The 19,610-nt window shown below is 49.0% G+C and overlaps 1 protein-coding gene across 1 annotated transcript in view; it reads left to right on the top strand.

Annotated features, from left to right (window-relative positions):
* Nucleotides 1-19,610, top strand: part of ANGPTL6 (angiopoietin like 6) — a 250,158-nt gene that overhangs the window by 214,115 nt on the left and 16,433 nt on the right. The window contains exons 4-5 of the mRNA XM_069604048.1: nucleotides 11,865-12,058; nucleotides 19,040-19,310. Of these exons, the coding sequence (XP_069460149.1) occupies nucleotides 11,865-12,058; nucleotides 19,040-19,310 (465 nt within the window). The remainder of the gene's footprint in view (nucleotides 1-11,864; nucleotides 12,059-19,039; nucleotides 19,311-19,610) is intronic.

Genomic DNA, 19,610 nt, shown 5'->3' with positions numbered 1-19,610 from the left:
ATGTGGGAGATGTGTGTCTGGAAACTGTTTCCTTATTAGGATATCTGGGATATACTTTGTCTAATAATATTCTGATCAAAGTTCCGAAAGAAAGGATAAAAGCAAGGATGCAGCCCCTGCTTGCCAAATTTAAAAGTTTTCTGAAGGCTGTGCACATTTTCATTGTTATCTCTCTTAGGTTTTTATTCAACCAAAATTGCGCCTTCCATTACTTACGGACTTGAAATTCTATTGGCGGAAACTGGCCCCATGTGAATACAATTCAGGGAAGTATTTGGAAGCAGACTTTGAGCTTGTCACAATCTATACTGAATGCAGTTATTGGACATGAGATGGGCCTAATATCGTTACAAACAATAGTGATTTGGAGCTTGCTTCATACTTTTGCTAAAATACAGGCTCCCCTGCTGATATGGATTTGCACGATGTACTGTTGTCTGGATCAGTTAGTTCCTTTACTGATTTTAGTAGAAAAATCGACATTTTATGTAAACTTGACTCTACTGTAGAAGAATTGTTAATGAATCCGCTTAAAACAAAGACACTATTATATTGGATTGGATGGAAACAATTGATCAACTGAACAAATGGTCTCTATATAAAGAAAATGCAGGTTTTAGGTTTAAGTTGCCTAGATACATCCATTTGTTTCTGTGCATTCATGCACAGTCAACATATCTTAGATTTAAGTTAAACTAATTGCTGACACTGGAATGCATTGGTCCGAGACTGCGGTTAGAGAAGTTTGCAAGAATTTGTCATTTGTATTTTGTATTTGTATTTGTATTTATTGGTTTATAAAGCGCTTTACACAAAAGCGCTGTACCATTGAACAACTTAATAGATGAACAGTATAACGGTAGAAGCAAGTTACAATATGAATCAATCAACAAAACGGCAAGAAGAGCAATTAACTGAAGGGAATAGGGAGAAAAGTGGAAAGGGCTGGGTGTGGGGAGGGGTGATGGGGAGTAGGAGGAGGGATGGGGAAGGTGACAGTGGGGAGGTAAAGGAGGGGAGGGAGATGAGGGGAGCTGACTCTATAGTAACATTGAAGCATCTAACGTTCTACTGTGAGTCGACTGGTGAGCTCTGAAAATTGAACTTTAATCGCTTTGTTTCCAGCCAATTTATCGGTGCAATTGGTGAGAGTTTTTGGGATATGGTGAGATTGGTTGCCCGCGGAATCTGGCAAAGTTTCCTGGACCTCAAGAAGAACAAAATCTACAGTGCACAAATGCTTGTGGGAGGCTGCTCGGGGCTCAGGGGGGCAGTAATTCGGCGTTCTGGTCAAGAGCTTGGTCTTCCGTGTGGTGTCGCATGGCCAGCTTGATAGAGTGATTTGGCATGTGAAAAAACAGCACGTCAGCGTGAAAGATTTTGTTCTAGTTGTAAAATGCATTTTTGTAACTTTAAATCTCAGCAGCAGGAATTATTTCATATATATTTAGGATAAGCCATTTCAGCTAAATCGCATGTGCCACAACTCAATGCAAAAGGTATACATTTGAACCCTAATAAAGCCATTGGCCCCGATTACTTGTCAATTGATCTATTTAGGGTGAAGCGAGAAATGTGGGTTCCCATTTTGACTATGTTTTACAATGATTTGAGTATATCGAATAGGATACAGAGAAGCTGGCTGGGCTCAATTATCATACCCTTTATATAAAAATGGGATCATTGTGATCCTGCCACTTATATATAGAATGATATCCCTTCTGTATTCCCTTATAAAACTATAAGCAAAAGTTTTATTTGCAAGGTTAGAAAAATGATGGGAGGATAATTGTATTCCGTCAGGCTGGGTTTAGGAAGGCTCCCTCGACAAATGATCAGTCGTCTAGACTGACCTTGCTTCTAGAAAAATGCATTAATTTGAGGAGAATACCCCCATATGCTGCTTTTACTGATCTGTAGACAGCTTTTGAATCAGTACCGAGGCTCCAATTATGGGCAATATTAGAATCTGTGGGTGCCCCAATTCTACTTATTCAAGCAATGTCTCAATTGCAAGTTGATCATTTTAGGGTGGTCCGCTGGAACCCGGCGTCTGATTAGACCACCCCATTTAATATTACAAAAAGAGTGAGACAGGGGTGTTTGATGGCTCCACAGTTGTTTTTAGTATTGATAAATGACATTGCAAATGGCATAAACAATATGGAAGCAGATGCCCCATTATTGTGTAGGATAAACTGGGGCATCCTTTATGCCGACGGTGCGGTTTTGGTATCAAATACACCTGTTGACCTCCAAAAACAACTAACCATACTCTCTGCAAGATGTAAAGAAAAACCATTCAAAATAAACATATCTAAATCCAAAACAATGGTTTTCTCCCAAATAAATATCTTTAAGGCTGTAGGCATGCCTTTTTTTATAGGAGATATTACATTAGAACAGGTGGAGGGTTATGATTACCTAGTCCTCCATTTACGGAATTCAGCTAGATGGGGAGACCATCTAGTGAAAAGTGACATCATGTTAGCCAGGAGAGGAATCGCAGTGATTCATTTCATTAATTGGTATGGTGGACAGAATATGGGGGAATTCACAGAATTCAGCGCACAAGTGGTGCATGCGGCTGGTGCACAGAGTGCGTGTGTGGCAGTCTGTGCTAGCCGCGTGCAGCAAAACGCATTTTGGCGCACAGCGTATTCATGGATTTATACATCCATAAGCAGCCGTGGCTAAAAACATTGCACAAATCCAGTACATGGCGCAAAGGCCAGTGGACCAGCATACAGCCCCCAAACCACGAAATCACGTGTAAAACTCCCTGCGCACCCCTCGCAATACACGTACACCGCTCACGCTAGGAAAATCGCGTGTGACACTCCACGCACACCCCGGAATACACGTACCCCGCTCGCGCCAGGCCAATCGCGTGTAAATCTCCCCGCGCAGCCCTCCAAATACGTGTACCCCGCTTGCGTCAGGTAAAATGCGTGGAAAAAGTCCCCCCTGTGGTGTGGGCTGCCTGTGGGGCATGGGGAGGGTGGATGGGCTGCCTGCGGGTCATGGTGGAAGGGCTGCCTGCGGGGCATGGGGAGGCACACCCAGGAGGGCACACACTGCCAAATCGCGTGTGAAACTCCCCCGCACCCTCAGAATACACATACCCCGCTCGCGCCAGGCCAATCGTGTGTGAGAGTCCATGCGCACCCCCGGAATACATGTACCCCGCTCGCGCCAGCGAAATCGCGTGTTAAACTCCCCGCGCACCCCCGGAATACACGTGGGCAGCCCATCCATGTTCCCCATGCCCCGCAGGCAGCCCATCACCCCAGTCCATGCCCCACAGGCAGCCCATCACCCCAGTCCATGATCTGCAGGCAGCCCATCCACCCTCCCCATGCCCCGCAGGCAGCCCATCCACCATGACCATGCCCCACAGGCAGCCCATCACCCCAGTCCATGACCCGCAGGCAGGCCACATGGCACCATGCACTTGGGAGCCCCGACTCATGTCTCCTACCCCACCCATTGACGGGCACCTGCCAGCAGGCTCTGACTCATGTCCCACACCCCCAGTGACGGGCACCTGCCAACAAAAAAAAAAAAACATTCCTCCATGGTAAAAATAAGAGTAAAATCTGGTCCATAACTATATACAAAGTAAAAATCAAGGGTCCATGAGCCCAACAATCCAAAGGAAACCTACAAAAAAACCTACCTAATAAATAACTTTACAAAAAGCCGGGGCATAGTCCATGCGCCCCAAAGGAAAAAAATAAGTAAATAAAACCTACAACTAAATAACTTTACAAAGGCGGCGGGCTAGTCCCACGTCTCACTGTTTGATGTTCTGGGCCAGGGCATCATCGAACTCCACCTCGATGTTCCGGAGGCGGGCCTGTTCCCTGACCTCGAGGTCTCGCAGGGATGCAGCCATGGAATCCCTCAACTCCCTGCGAGTTTCCTCGAGGCCCTCCACCCGCCTCAAAGCCCGTTGCATGGAGTTCTCCGCCCTGACCATCCCGAGCCGTGCCCTCTCCGCCCCCCGCCTTTCCGCATCTATCTGCTGTCCCAACCGCTGCCACATGGAAGACACTCCCAGTCCGGGGTCCTCCTGCCCCTCGGCCGATGCCTGCCCCCGGGGTGTTGATGGCCCCGAGCCATGATGCCTATCACGCTGAGCCTGCTGCTGCCTCCGACACAACTGCCTCTGCCACCACGACGGCCTCCGGGCTGAGGGAATCCCCCGGCGCTGTTGTGCACGTGCCGTGCCCGATGTTGCCGCCACATCTTCCATCTGCTGGGGTCCAGTTGGTGGGGTGGCCACCCCTGCTGGACCTCCGACTCTGGACTGTGGCAGGGATGTGTCCTCCACCAGGCTGGCTGCGTTGTTTGGGGCAGGTCCACAGGGGGCCCTGGTGTCATCTGGGCCGGAAGACGGCACAGAGAACAACTGGCGTATAGTGTGCACAGAGGAGGAGAGGGCCGCAAGACTGGCCGACACATGAAGGAAACCCCCGATCATCATCCCTCCCAACTGGGACACGTTGCCACACAGCTCTTCGTGATGACGTGCGTGGTCCCCTCAGGAACCACGCACGTCATCACGAATGTCACGTGTGCACAAAGCGACCACAATCAGGACGGACTCAATCCTGTCACGGGTCCCGTCATCCGCAGCTAGAGGAGTGCCAGATGACGTGGACCTCCCCCTTCCTGCAGACGGGCCTGGGACGGGGCATCCCTGCTAGTGCATGGAGAATCAGTCACAGTGTCAGGGACAGTGACATGCACAGGCCCCTCCAGGGCGACCTGTGCTGCCTCCTGCCCCCGGACTGCACCACTTGCACCAGTGCCCCATGTGCGGCTCAGTAGCGGCCTCCTCCTCCTCCGTACACACAACAGACCTGGATGGCTCTGCACCGTCTTCCGCCGTCGCAAGCCCCTGTGGGGGCTCACCTGCCCCTTCCGCAGCTGCCGTAGTGGCGGACGCAGCACCAGTGCCCTCGCTCCCGGATGATGGAATTTCCTGGGAGGGTGACTGGGCCTTGCGTCGCCGGCCGTTGGAGGCATCCCTGCCGCTTTCCTCCACAGCACCGTCTATGCCCTCTTCTTCACTCGCCGCTGTGTAAAGGGAGACATTGAACACAAGCATCAGAGTACTGTACAATAGTCCCCTAGACAGGAAGCAAGAGCAGATGAGTGGCACTGTCAAACGTCACTTCCATCATGTCCCTCCACAACACATGGGTCAGTGCAGGCAACACACATGCAGAAACAGGCATGGTACATGCAACAAACATTTGCATCCATGTCGAAGGCACCGTAGAAACATCGACATGCTGTGCTGAAACTCACATGCATCATGGGACATGCAGATCACAGGCACACACATCACCGGAGGGTCATGCATCTGGCCCTGTATATCCCCAGACACAGTGGGTACAAGGATGACTAACTAGGCTGTATCAGTGATTCAACACATCGTCACGGACATGTGTCATGCATCCATGGCGCACACACTACTCAGACACACACACATGTACACCATGCATGTCCATGATAGCAGCACACATCTCTCACACCCCAAACATGTCAAAGTACATTCACAGGCATGCATACATGTTTGCATTCCGCATGCTGCTCCGCATGATGCATTGTAACACATACACCATCCATGTGGGCCACGCCTGACTGGACTCACATGCAGCACCATCAAGTCCCTGCACACACACATCCATACATGACACATGTCACACATGCAGCCGAGTAGCTAACTACCGCCACAATTCAATATGCACTGTTTCAAACGTGAATGCATGGGCACTTACCGCTCGACTCCAGACGGGCCTGCATCCTGAGGATCTGGTGGTGAAGCACTGGGCAAATGTGCTCCAGGACCCTCATATGCTGGGTGGTAAGCTGGGCCCGGCATCCCTCTGCATCCACTGCCTCCAAGAGGCGCTGGGGCTTCTTGAGGGTCCTGGATTTGTAGTCCTACCAGCGCTTCTGGACGTGTTTGATGTCGCGGGGTGCCAACCCCTCCGCGTTGATGGCACCCACTATGTCCTTCCAGATCCTCTTCCGTCCTTCCTTGTCGGCGCGCGATGGTGTGAAGAGGGCATCATAATGCCCCAGAACTTGCTCCACCAGGATACCAACTTCCTTATCACTGAAGCTGGTAGCCCTCTGCCTCTCTGCTGGGGGGTTGTCACTGGTGCCGGATGGCGTTTTGCGTCGGACATGGCAAAGCCTGAGGCAGGTGTGGGTGGGAACTGGGTTCTGGGGTTGGGCTGTGGAGTGATGGAACACCAGTTGGGAATCCTCTGTTCCAGCAGGGGTGGTCACAGCAACTGGACCCCTGCAGATGGCAGATGTGCAGGCACCAAATGGCAGGGCACGGTGGCAGGAGGCAGGTAGGCAGCAGCAGATGGCTCGTGGGAGGCTGCTCGGGGCTCAGGGGGGCAGTAATTCAGCCTTCTGGTCAAGAGCCTGGTCTTCCGTGTGTTGTCGCATGGCCAGCTTGATACAGAGTGATTTGGCACGTGAAAAAACAGCACGTCAGCGTGTAAATCGAGGAAAGGCCCTTAGCGCGTAAGGCCGTATGTGATGTAACACGCGTGGGCGTTTCCCTCAGCACGGGTTAAAGGTCCCACATGGGTTACCATCGCTCTGTACGTGCTTATCGTGGAGAGCGGTGCGTGTGTTTTCCAGACGTTGAGGTTCAGACGGGATTACTTCACAGCGGCTACAGTGCATACTTCACCTTTTGGCGGGGGTGTTGCCTATGCGTTTTTCTTCTACACGCAAGGCAGACGTTGAGTCGCGCATGATATTTTTCACACTGCCGGTGTCCCTGTTTGTCGCGTACCCCTTTTTTCGGTCATACTAGCCCGCGTGTTGACCACGTATGCATTTTCTTTGTTCCTGGCTGCCACAGCGTGCTGCGTGTGTTTATTTTTACACGCACATGGGCTGCTACAGCGTGCTGCGTGTGTTTTTTTACACGCATGTGGGCTACAGGGGTCGCGTATCTCTTTTTCTTGCTATTTTGGGATGCCTGAGCATTGCGTGACCCATCATTTTTCCTAAGGTACCACAGGCAGCCTTGCAAGAGCACAGGGGTGCTGTTTGCATCACGTTCCTTGCCCCCCCACCCAAGTTGCCCAGGACAATTGTTGCGTGCACTTCCCATTGTTACTAGTACATCTGTGCCATGGTTGCTAGGCCACAAAATGTGAGGGGCGCCGCCTCAGTTGGGTGGCCACCACGTGCCGTTTCCCCTCACATGAGCCTGTGCTTGGGGATGTGGGGGGCACCACAATGTCCACTGGTACGCCCCGCCGTCTTGCAACATTGTGCAGGACACATTCTGCCACAGTGATCCTGCACACTACTGGGGGTGCATATAGTAGCTGCCTGCCAGAGCGGTCAAGGGAGCGGAAGCGTGACTTGAGCACTCCGAATGTGCGCTCCACTATGCCCCTGGTTGCAATATGAGCAGCGTTGTATCTTACCTGGGGGTGGTGTGGTGGGGTTCCGTATTGGCGTCATCATGTGGTTGCTCAGAGGGTAGGCACTGTCCCCTGGGGAGGTGAGGATGGTTGTCATTAGTTTGGTTTGTGTATTTGTCTGTGTATGACATGCATGCATGTGCACAGACATTTGTACTCACCAATGAGCCATGTGTCGCCATGCTTCCCAGCTTCCAGGTCCCGATTCAGGGCAGACATTCTGTATATGAAACTGTCATGGGTAGACCCAGGGTAGTTTGCATAGACAGAGGTGATGATTCCCTTGGCATCACATACAACCTGTACGTTGATGGAATGCCAATGCTTGCGGTTTCGATAGATGTGCTCAGTGGCCCTAGGTGGACGTAGGGCCACATGGGTGCAATCTATGGCACCGAGCACTTTGGGGAAGTGTGCCACCCTGTAAAAGTCCTGGACCACGGCCTGCCTTTCTGCAGGTGTTCTGGGCATGTATATGTGCCTGCGGACTGAGGGGCGCGCAGTCATGATTGCCAACACCTGGTGTAGGCAGCATGACTGCATGGCCTGTGAGACGCCCCCAACTATGGCAGTTGTCTGCTGAAATGACCCAGTGGCCAAAAAATGCAGCACATTGAGCACCCTTTCCAAGGTGCTCAGTACTTGGGAGCACAAGGTGGGTGATGTGCGGTCATCCTCCCACTCAGTGACCAGGTCTAGGATGATACGAGGTGGAAACCTATACCTGCCATAGACCTGGTCATCAGGCATCCCAAAAAGGCTGGTCCGGGGCAAAAAAAAAAATGCGAGACCTCGCTATTCTCCTCCTCCTCCTGCGGTGTCCCACAATCAGTGCTGCGACAAATGGGGCATTCATCGTAGCTGTATATATGTGTTTGTTGTTTGCATGCACTTTTATACTGCGTGCGGGGACGCTTCTGCCTGCCTTCGTGTGGCGGACGTGTTGACGCCTGTGCGCATCTTTTGGCGTGCGCGGGTTTCCCGTATTCGATACCATGAATATGTGTTGTTCGTGGGCGTTCCATGTATTTCCCTGCAGTACTTCCCCAGTTACGCCTTCTTTTTCATGCGTTGTTACCCATTCTGCGTGTTCTGCCCCATGTTCCGCCCCCTTTTTGGTGTGCGCGCTAACGTTGTGCGCTTTCGCTGTGCGCGTGGCACTCGGCTTTCGGGAGAAAACATGCTCAGGCCCTTCCATGAATCGCACACGTGCGCTTTCTTTTTCACGCTTGCGCTACGATTTTCGGCGCACATTTATTCCATGAATCGGCCCCTTAATCTCACGCTATGCAGATTTACAGAATGCAGGCTATACGAGCTGCAGTATTTGGAGCAGAAATCTGGGAGCACACAGATACTAATAGCTTAGTAATAGAGGAAAACAGCATGCTCAACGACTTTTGAATCTGCCAAATAATGCCCTCAATGTCCCAATCGAAATGGAAGTTGGCTGGAATAGTATTGAGAACTAATAAAAATGAAACCCTTGCTTTATTGGTTAAAACTGTGGCATGCCCACAAAGTGAAGTCTTATCGTGAGGTCTGTGTGATTTGTTATCTCCGTGAAGGGTTATTGGTCTTCCACGTTTTCCCTACATTAAGGAAATGTCAACCAAATTGACTTTGCCCCTGTTCTGGAGTAAACCTATTAAATTGGATCATGATTATAAATCTATGGTGAGAAGTGCCTATGATTTGTAACACTCTTGAGAATTATGTGAGCAGTGTATTGATAAGAATTTACTTGTACAATTCTTAGACTTTAAAAGTAATTTCTCCCTGGAATTGTATTTGGATATTCCTTGTAAGAAATATGTGAAGACCTTGATGGCTAAATGTAGATTAGGAATACTACCTGTTCAACAATTTACCTCTCGGTGGAACGTAGGTAAGTCGGACAAGTGTAACAACTGTATTACGTGCATAGAGGATGTACAGAACTTTTTGTATTTGCCCTTTATTTATTAATCAAAGGAGGTCCTACTTAATACCGCAGTTTATTGATGAAAATATAAGAACTTTTTAACGAAGCTTATAGGCTGTTGAAAACTATGGACGGAAAATAACCAACTTCAGTTTTGAAATATTTATGGGCTGCATGGTCATCGATTGCATGATTTTTTTAATGATATATCAAGCTCATTTTAACTTTTGAACTGTTTAGATATATGTCAATTTAATGACTGTTATTGCAATATGTAATTTTGTATGCCAAAATAAAAAAAGTTGATGATGACATTTGTGCATATATGCATACCCACAATGCATTGCCCATGTGGCTCTGAACAGGAGCTTAACTTCCAGTGATGGCTTGTGGGTGGCACCGTGAAATGTGTAACTTAGCTGAATTGGCTTATTCTACTTCCGCATTCCAATGGAAGGTTATTTGATAGGCATGATACACCCACCATATGTTTGCTGATGTGTGATATATCAATAGCATATTGCTTTTTAATGCATTGTATCCCAGAAGAGAGCATCTGCTTCCACAATAAAGATTTTAAAGAGTATGTGACTCTGAATATAGTTCTCTTTCAGCTTGTGAGGAAACTCTATAAAACACTAACTACTGGTCATGAGATAATTCACCACCAATAAGGCACATGTTTTAAGCTTGGTGCAATCTGGGGTTTGCAGAGAGATTACCCTAACCCCTTTCTACAGAGGATAGGGCTATTAAGCAGGAACCATATAAGGCCCTAATACATGGCTTTCTTGTTTCACCATCAGTACCTAGGCGGCCCCCTTCAGTCTCCTCAAACCAACTCCCCGAACATTGCATATTCTTCTTTACAACCTTTTACCCAATTAGCTCTCCTAGATATAGCTCACCTCTGAAATGCCTGTGCACACGCCTGATTCACCCAAGCCACGCTGTGAACACATGACCGCTGTAAAAATATGGGGTGATTTGTAATTAAACCCACACACCAAACCATTTATTACCAAACAGTGTTTCAACTTCTCATATGTGAAAAAGTAATTTACGTGTTATGGCTGTACAACCCACATTGCAGTCTGAGATTGAACATTATGCTAGTGGAGCATCTTAGAGGCAGCCTAGACAATAAAATAGCTCAGTGAGTTAAGCTCTTGCTTCAGACATCTCTGTGCAACCTGCAATGCCAGGGACCAAACCCAGCACCGTCAGCTCATCTTATTAATGTGTTTGGTACTAATGACACCTTTAATTACAGAGCTTAGAAAAGTAAAGCATGAACGTATTACTGTAACTCAGCAGAATGCAAATTATGACTGCATCATCGATCACCAAGACATTAACTTGAGCCCAAAGGCGTGTCATTCAGATGGGTGCATGCAATTAAAAGTGTAAAAATGTTGCCTTTCAATAATAAACTAGAGAATTTTGCTAAACTGGTTTATTTTGGAGAAAACGCAAAACATTGGACAGGCCAATAGAAGACAATGGGCCTCATTACGACCCAGGCGGCCACGGAATGAACGGGGCCAGTAAGGGTCCGGCCCCATTCATTCTGGGCTGCCCTATTTCGAGGTCTGCAGTGAGACCCGCTAAGGAACGCCTGATCAGTCCAGGCATCCTTAGCGGGTCCCGCTAGCAGACGAGGATGCTAACAACATCCTCCCCATTCCCATTGAGCATATGGGGGCTCAAATGGGAATGGGGATGTCCCGAGAAAGGGATTTACCGGGCCCTCCAAGGTCGGAATGGTCCGGTAAGTCCCCTTTCGCGGGTCCCGGACCTGGAACCCGGTATGGAGGTAGCCATGCCGCTTCTAGCGGCATGGCTACCTCCATACTCGTAATGAGGCCCAATGTCTTATTACAAGCTTGGAGGTAACCCGCTGGTTCTACCGGCGGGTTGCTGCTGAACCGGTAACACTGTTTCTGCCACGGGAGATCACGGTGCCACTGAGAAATTACAAGTCCCGATGGCACGGGATATCGGGTGGTGGAAATAGTAAGTCCCCATTACCATGGAGTTCTATAGGACTATAGGACTAAATGGGAATGGGGACACAGAAGCACTGGCACCGTTGCCAACCGTGCCAGTGCTTCCGTGACAACTCTGCATACCCGGTCCATTGGGTCCGGCAGGTCAGACCTGCCGGGCGCCACGGCCCAGGAAGTCAGAGTTGGAGTGTGGCGATCCGGATAGGGTGCCGTTACGGTGCGACCGGCACTCTTATTTCCAGGCCACCACACTTGCAATGAGACTCAATGAAGGTAACAGAACATGAATCACGTAAAAATGTTTTTTGGTCTGCCCATTTATATTCAAAGAGCGATGTTCGGCTCACGCCTGACTTCAGGTCACCAACACTCTGTGCAACTCACTTTCTAGCGTTTTTCATTCTTATCTCAAGCTTGTGCCGTCTGATGAATTCCTACTTCTTTTCCCATCCACAGGTCCCTGGAAGGACTGCGCCGAGGCCCTTAGAAGTGGTCAGGGCAAAAGTGGAATCTTCATCCTGAAGCCTCTGAACATCAACCAGATGATGCAGGTGTGGTGTGATCAGCAGTACGACCAGGGCGGGTGGACGGTGATCCAGAGGCGGCAGGACGGCTCAGTCAACTTCTTCGCCACATGGCAGAACTACAAGGTTAGGTTTGGGGTGTTGTGGGACATGACAATGGGACTCCTGTCAACTTGTTGCAGGTCAACAGTGGCATACCCGGCTTTAACTTCACAGTGCTTCACAACTGTCTAAATGGTGGCATGTGCTCTCTCATAGAATGTTTCCACTATGCCTTGCCAATGTAGGGTCCCACTCATGCGCACAGGTTCCACTGGTAGGAGATGGCTCATTCACTGGCTGCTATAGGACAGCACACCTTGTCAGTAGGGGTGCACATAATTATTCCTCTGACTGAGAACTACATCACCTCATACCGTAACCATGCTGGATGGCTGATGATGCAAAACAGGGCCAGATTTAAATGTCTACTTCTGGTTCACAAATATATCCACGGTAAGATACCACTGTATCTAACCTCCTCTATCCAACTCTATAAGCCTTTTCGTAATCTCTGCTCGCCTCCTCAACTACCCTTGTGGCTCCTCGCCCTCCCTGTGCTTCCTCTCGCCTCCGCTCTTTCTCTCTTCTTGCTCCACTTGCATGGAATTCTCTTTCCCCAGACATCTGAGAAACAGTCCACACGGATTTGTTCAAAACCAACTAAATTCGTCACCACTGAGTTACCCTCTCATCGCCCTGCTAGCTAACATTTGTCCCTCACCTCTAACCTGCCTCGGACCCGCCCTTCCTCTGCCTCCACTCTAGCACTTCACCCATCATGGTCACATCCCGAGCACAGCTGTCCGTACCGACTACCTGCACTTCAAAATATCCAATGTTGGTTGACCTTAATATGTATATCCACTTATGTATTGTCCCCGGAGACTGTTCCATTTACTCCCTTCCACAACCAGGTCAGTGATTAATGCCCCTCAAACTCACCCCATTGTAAGAAGCTCACTGCTTCCCATCAAATTTGATTTCTTATCTATTGTACGTTCTTGTGTGATAAAAAGAGCATTGTTCCTCCTGCATATAAATAAATAAATATCGGTGGAGAGTTCTATCATTGCTCCCCTTCCAGCAAGCACCAGTGGACAGAGAACCCTGTCTATCAATGCCAAGGCGTTTTCACCAACATTATGCCCGTTGTTCTAAACAGAAGACAGGTAGTCCTGATCTGATCAGAATATGTTATGTGGTATATTTGATTGCAATTCCTGTTAATAGACAGAAAATATTTTTTAGCTTTTCATTAACATAGTAGGACCACTATATATCCTAAGGCGACAGCTCCCTCTAGCGGTAACAACAGGCAAAGCGGCCATGACTGCATCAGACTACTGCGCATGACTGCATCGGACAATCGGACCACTATATATCCTAAGGCAACAGCCCCCGCTCGCAGTGACTCCAGGCGAAGTGGGCAGTCTCTACTGAAACATGCATAGAAATCCAGTGGCCCCGGGCTTCCATGCATGTTTGCACTCTGTAGTGCACACAAGCGTAAACGCCTCCCATCATGTGTGGTGTGAGTTATTTTACATGGATTCCTATTGAATCCCCCACATTTTTGCAAGCACTTTGGGCTGGCAAATTCCATAGGAATCCAATGCATTTCCACCAGGATGAAAACTGGATGCTGCCGGAAATCTATTTGATTTTGAAAGACGTGAACAGGGTAAGAATGGAGCATAAAATGGGATCAGGCACCAAAGAAAAAGTGGCAGGTAATTGCCAAAGGTAGCTAGATCCTTTTGGGACAGACTGTACTACCGGCGCTACGATAAAATAGCGAGGAAAAAAGGAGGCTGAAAACACAAAATTCGTTTTGCTCGAATCCTGCGAGGAAAAGAAAGCAGCACCCCCTTTTTTGTAATATGTGGCGAAGACCGCCGATACCCCCCCACATCCCACTACCCTTCTTTGTATACCCTTACCCAACCTGCTATTTTTTATTCAAAAGGTACACAACTTCTGCACACATTTGCCCAATAAAACTCAATGTTTTCAGCCTCAGTTTTTTTTCATTTTGGGGGTTTACCGTTTACCCAAGGTATAATATTTTGGTAAAATATATTGTAAATTGTACTTTTCAAGAAAACGTGTTCAGTTACACTGGTGAAGACTACTAGCTGCACAGTGAAGTAAACTCATCAGACGGGCCCATGTTGGTCAACATATATGCTGGCACTCCCATGTTGACCCTGCAAGGGTGCCCAACTTTGTCAGATCCCTTTGCAGGACACAAGGTGGTGATGACGTCACAGCGTCATTCACCTGGCAGAATGAATTCATTGCACCCGCAGCTGCTGACATGACCGGCCTGCAGGCCCACCACCAGCCCATCACACTGCTGCTGCTTCATGCCACATGTTTGGCGCTGCACGAGCAACTGCTGGCACAGGCTAGTAGTGGGATGGATGGGGGAAGGGCACACATGGGTTGAGAAAGTATAATTCTTTAAAGTTGGAAAACACTTGTTATGGTAGGGGGAAAAAAGAGACCCCCCCCCAACTGACAATCGATGCTTATGCCCCCATGCCAGGCTGTGGCCTATGAGGCGCTGGGTGCCCATATTTAGGCCAGAGGTTGGGTGTCGGCAACACTTTACCCACTTTGTTCGCCTTCCCCGCCAATTGGAGTAGTGAAGACCTTGGACAAACTGGTTTATATAGCCTGCAGATTGCTGTGCTACCTCGAGATGTGCGGCATTCCAGGGTGTGCCAGCTTGCATGGAACTGAATCCTGGAATGTTCCTGGTAGCAGAGATGAGCACCTGTAGCAGCCCGTCCACCCACCACGGGGCAGGATTTGGCCCGAGCGCAGCTGAGCTGGCCGGCATTGCAGGCCGCGGGGCTGCGAGGCAATACGAGCAGCAGCGGCTGTGTGAATCTAATGATCAGATAACGGTAAGCGTCCCGCGGCTGCAGCCTAGGTGGGGTGACTAAGGCTGCAGCCTCCGAGGCTACAATACAGATACTGTGCATGGAGACAGTATACAACTGTATCACTAGATGTTTCACTGTGAAAGAGGGAGTTAAATAATAGTTATTACACCTCAAATGCCTATAAATTATAAGGCAGACAGCACAATCGCAAATTAGGACTTGAGAAGTTCAGCAACACCGCTAAGCTAAGGACCAGCAAAAGTCAACTGCTCCACTTTCTATCCCTCTCCTGGTCTCTCGGTTCACATCCACACCTCCCAACCTCACCCAAACACCACTGGCTCCCACAGGTCTTTTATACACATGACTTCCTCCTTTTTGGTGCATGGCAATCTGAACAGTCTCTGGGCCTCATTATGAGTGTGGTGGTCCAGAAACAAGTGTCCTGGTAAGCTTACCAGCACCGTTGTTTCCGGACCGCCACACTCCGAGTTGCATGCCGGAGCAGCTGTGTCCGACAGGTTTGACCCTACCGTGCGCAGCAGCCACGGTAGGCAGACTGATCACGGAAGCACCGGCACCATTAGTAACAGTGTCGGTGCTTCTGTGACCCCATTTTCCGGCACTGAGCTTCCCTTTCCGCCGGGACTTGTAATGTCGCGGTGGCACCAGGAAGGTAGGTGCCAGTAAAATGTTACGAGTCTGGCGGCAACACGCCAGAAGCACTGGCAGGGGGACCGCCGGACTAGTAATGGGGTCCTCTGTGTTTATCTCCGCTGGATGTTGCATCAGTGTTACGCTTAATCTACGCTGCAGTGAGTACTGCTTCTCGCCGATGAAAGGTGCCAAAATGTCAGGCTCAATATGGGTGTTGTCAGCTCTCTCCCGCGGTCTACTGGGCTCACTTGGTGTGGCAGTGCATGCTGATCTTAGAAGTCATGAAAGAAAGTATAGAGAACTCGGGCCGGAAGGAAAGGTGCACGGCATTAGGTGATCCTGTCACAAGAGGCATGACCATATCCGGCTATTAGCCCCCCCCCCCCGAAACAGGAGGAAAGCCATCAACAAAGGCAGTGGTCAACAGGGATGGCCTTAAACAACGAGAATAGCCCTTTAGGCTATTGTACTGACCCAAAGTCACCTTCGCGGAAAAAATAAAGGTGTACAGTAGTGCACAAGTTAAATAAATAAAAATAAAGGTACACTGCCACCAGCTTGTTGTGACACGCTGTCGTAAGAGCGAGCAACACATTTTAGAGAACATCAAACGGGGACACCATTACCCTGCGCTTTTCTCAATAATAAAGATTTTGGTGCTACACAAAATGAAAAATGGTCACCCTGGGCTAGTAGCAAGTTTGATCTCAATTTGTAAAATGCAGATCCCGGAAGTGAAGTGATTTTTGTACTCCGCATTGTACACCATCATCTTTCACTATCCATGTGGTAACGGAGGCCCTCGTGAGATGTACACATTGACTGGACTGGAGGTTTATTTTTACAGACTTTGGACCTCATTCCAAGTTTGGTGGTTAATCTGCCAAACTACCGCCAAGCTCGCTTATCCTTACCGCCACTTGGTCGTGTAGGTTTACCATGAGATTACAAATAGTGGTAGGGTGGTGTGTATCCCCATTTCTGGAGTCCACAGTACTCCATTGGATAGAATTACTACCCGTTGTTTTCCTGCACTGCCCAACTTGTTATTCTTCCAGGTCCTAAAAGTCAAAACAAAAATAAGATTCTGTAGATGGAAAGGTCTTAATAATCACAGTTTAAAGTCAGTTACTTTTGGGTATCCAAGTCCTTATGTCCAAGGTGTAGCACAGTCTTTGAGCTACAAAGATTCTGCTTTTCCCAGCTACCCTACCCATGGTTGACTGACACCAAATCTCCTCCTATGGTCCAGGCCCCAAGGCTTCTTGGCACATCTGCTTGATCACCTGCGCTGTCGCCACCATTAACTAGATGCAACTCAAGTTGGAGTTGAGGCCAGCAGTTCCCCATAGCCTTCACTAGTCCACTCTCCAATGGCAGAGTAACCTTTCCTCTCTGACCTGACTGTAATCGTCCTGGCCCCATCTTGTTGCTCCTCCCACTGTCGGGTTCTAGGAGGCCGATCTGGCCAACCAAAACCTTCCTTCTCTTGCTAGTTTTATAGGAACCCCCTTCTGCTGTTACCACCTCCCCAAAGTCTTCCTTATCGCCTCCTTGTGTGAAAACCTCCTCACTCTTTGGCCACTTCCTCTTAATACAACCTCCTCCTGCAGACTCGGACCACCTCCTCTTGATGTTAACACCTCCTCCAAGTTCTCACCCCCTGCTCCTGCCTCCTCCCTCTCTTGCCTCCTACAGCCTGTGTTCATCCACAATACTTGAAATGCACGCCACACTCCGCCAATCGACATTCCCAACCTGCTTCAACAACCAACGCCCAGTAACTGTAGCCAATTGTATCTGTACTGTAGATCACCCGCCACCTGCAAGGGTCTTACTTTTGGAGGCTTCACCTGTAAGGGTTGTTTGGGTGAGGGCTTAAATTAGTTGGGTTTTTGAGGAAAGCTGAGGGTGACCTGGGTTCAGGGTGGTGACCATGACTATATCTGCCCGCGCCACCCTCTTGTTATGAAGAATCGTTCCTTCTGCCCTCTCTGATGCTGCGCATAGGGCGCGGAGGACTGTGGTGGGTCCAGCATTTGTATCCTGGAAATGAAATACATTGGCTAAGGTGTTGCATTGTCAGATTTATGGTCAACCATGGAAATGTGTTTCCCTGTTAGAAGATGCAGCTGCCGGAGAACACAGGCTGGTCTGCTCAGTATTTAGCATTCTGCGGGCGGTACACATTGAATCTGTGGACCCACAGCAGCCATTGTGGGATCCATTGACTAAATTTGTAATAGAAGTGTTGTATGCTTAAATGTTAAAACACAACTTTCGTTTTTAGTATTGAAGATTTGGGTCTGGCTAGGGCGAGCTTTAGGCTCCCTCCATTGAGGTAGGTTATGCTGTCCACTAGCCTGTAGTGTAGTATAAGGGTCTGTATCAGGGTTTACGTTCCTAATGTTGGGTTTTCCCCAGGTGGCTGGATGGGAGTGGACCCACTGGACAGATCAGTGATGAGGCAATGTGACCGTCACCTGTCAGGCTTCAGGAACCTGGCCAAAGTCACTAAAGTACCCTCCCACCATGCACCCAGGCCCTACATCGGCTGCCTCGGGGTGGCATCTTGCCCGCTGAGTCACATTTTGCTCATTCCTAGATCCAAACGGGGACCTCATCACAGTCTGCAAATAAGTACAAAGAAGCCTAATGCCTAAATGTTCCCAGAATAAGTATTTGAACCAATCTGCAGTAGACCCTCTTGGAAGTGCCCAAAATGTACACATAAATGGGCAAATACCACTAGGGGCGTGTTTAGGAGTTTGGATGCCCAGCACTAAGGAAACCCATACATAAATGATATGTGCGGTCTGGAGCAATCTACATGTAGGCTGCTCTACTGCAGAGTTCATACTGGAGAGACATGGAGGGACACAATGCATAGGCCTCCACTGTCAAGTACAAGCTGTGAATCATCACATGATGGGACCCTAGAAGATCTTCTCCGGATCCCATCAAAGAAAGCCCCAGGGCTGCCTACCCGGTATAATCAGGTGGCCCCTGTCCACTCTGGCTATTGGGTGGGGGATGAGGGTTCACTTTTACAGACCAATCGCATTTCTGCTCCAGTGTTTGTCATAATCAACCAGGGTTGAGGCCCACCATAGTTGCCAAGAAATGACCATATGTGTCACGGCTTGACAATCGGAGATTTAAAAGGATGGAGGCTCTACTGATCACAACGCAGAACATAATCCTAGGCCAGGGAGCCTTCTGCCTTTTGGCTCTCCAGATACTTTAGACTACAGCTCCCATGATCCCCTAATTATTGACCATGCTGACTCAGGCTAATGGGTGTTGTAGTCAAAATCGTCTGGGTCGCCAACCATTGCAGAATACTGTACCTTATGCTGCCTCCGGGTGATTCCTAGCGTCATTTGTACGTACTCATTCTAAATATTCCATAAATGTGCACACATAGCTGAGTTCTGAGGCAGGCCCTGTAAAAATCACAGAACAAAAAAATAAAATCTATCCAATTATGTCTTGACATGTCGCTTCATTCTCCCAGCAAGGTTTCGGAAACATGGACGGTGAATATTGGCTGGGCCTGGAAAACCTGCACTGGCTGACCAACCAGGATAGCTACAAGCTGCTGATCCTGATGGAGGACTGGCAGGGACGGCAGGTCTTTGCAGAGTACGACCACTTCTCTGTGGAGCCAGAAAGTGACTTCTACCGGCTACGGCTGGGTAACTACCGAGGCAATGCCGGCGACTCCCTCTCTTGGCACAATGACAAGCAGTTCAGCACACTGGACAAAGATCGAGATGCCTATACAGGTAAGAAGCGTGCTGTGCTGAAACTCACGTTAAGTACCTGGTCTCGCCACCACTCTATGCCACACTCTTTTCCCCCCCTTTCTTGTCCTGCTTGCAGTGTTGTGCCACTACACACTCCCAATATCACAAGCCTTTGGTCCTGCTGTGTGTGGGTTGTGTTGCCTCTCATCCTAATCCATCTATATGACGTTGACCAACACAACACGTTTGTGTGAAGGCTAGCCCAAGGTGCTTGTTTCTTTGTTTACTTCCTTACCCCTCATCTCAATTCCAAGAAATGTTTGCCCTGCAAGCCTCCCT

Source organism: Ambystoma mexicanum, chromosome 3q, assembly GCF_040938575.1.
Source record: "Ambystoma mexicanum isolate Mex_15411 chromosome 3q, UKY_AmexF1_1, whole genome shotgun sequence".
NCBI classification, from domain to species: domain Eukaryota; kingdom Metazoa; phylum Chordata; class Amphibia; order Caudata; family Ambystomatidae; genus Ambystoma; species Ambystoma mexicanum.
The sequence above is the reverse complement of the archived record's forward strand: the minus strand, read 5'-3'. Positions and strand labels throughout refer to the sequence as shown.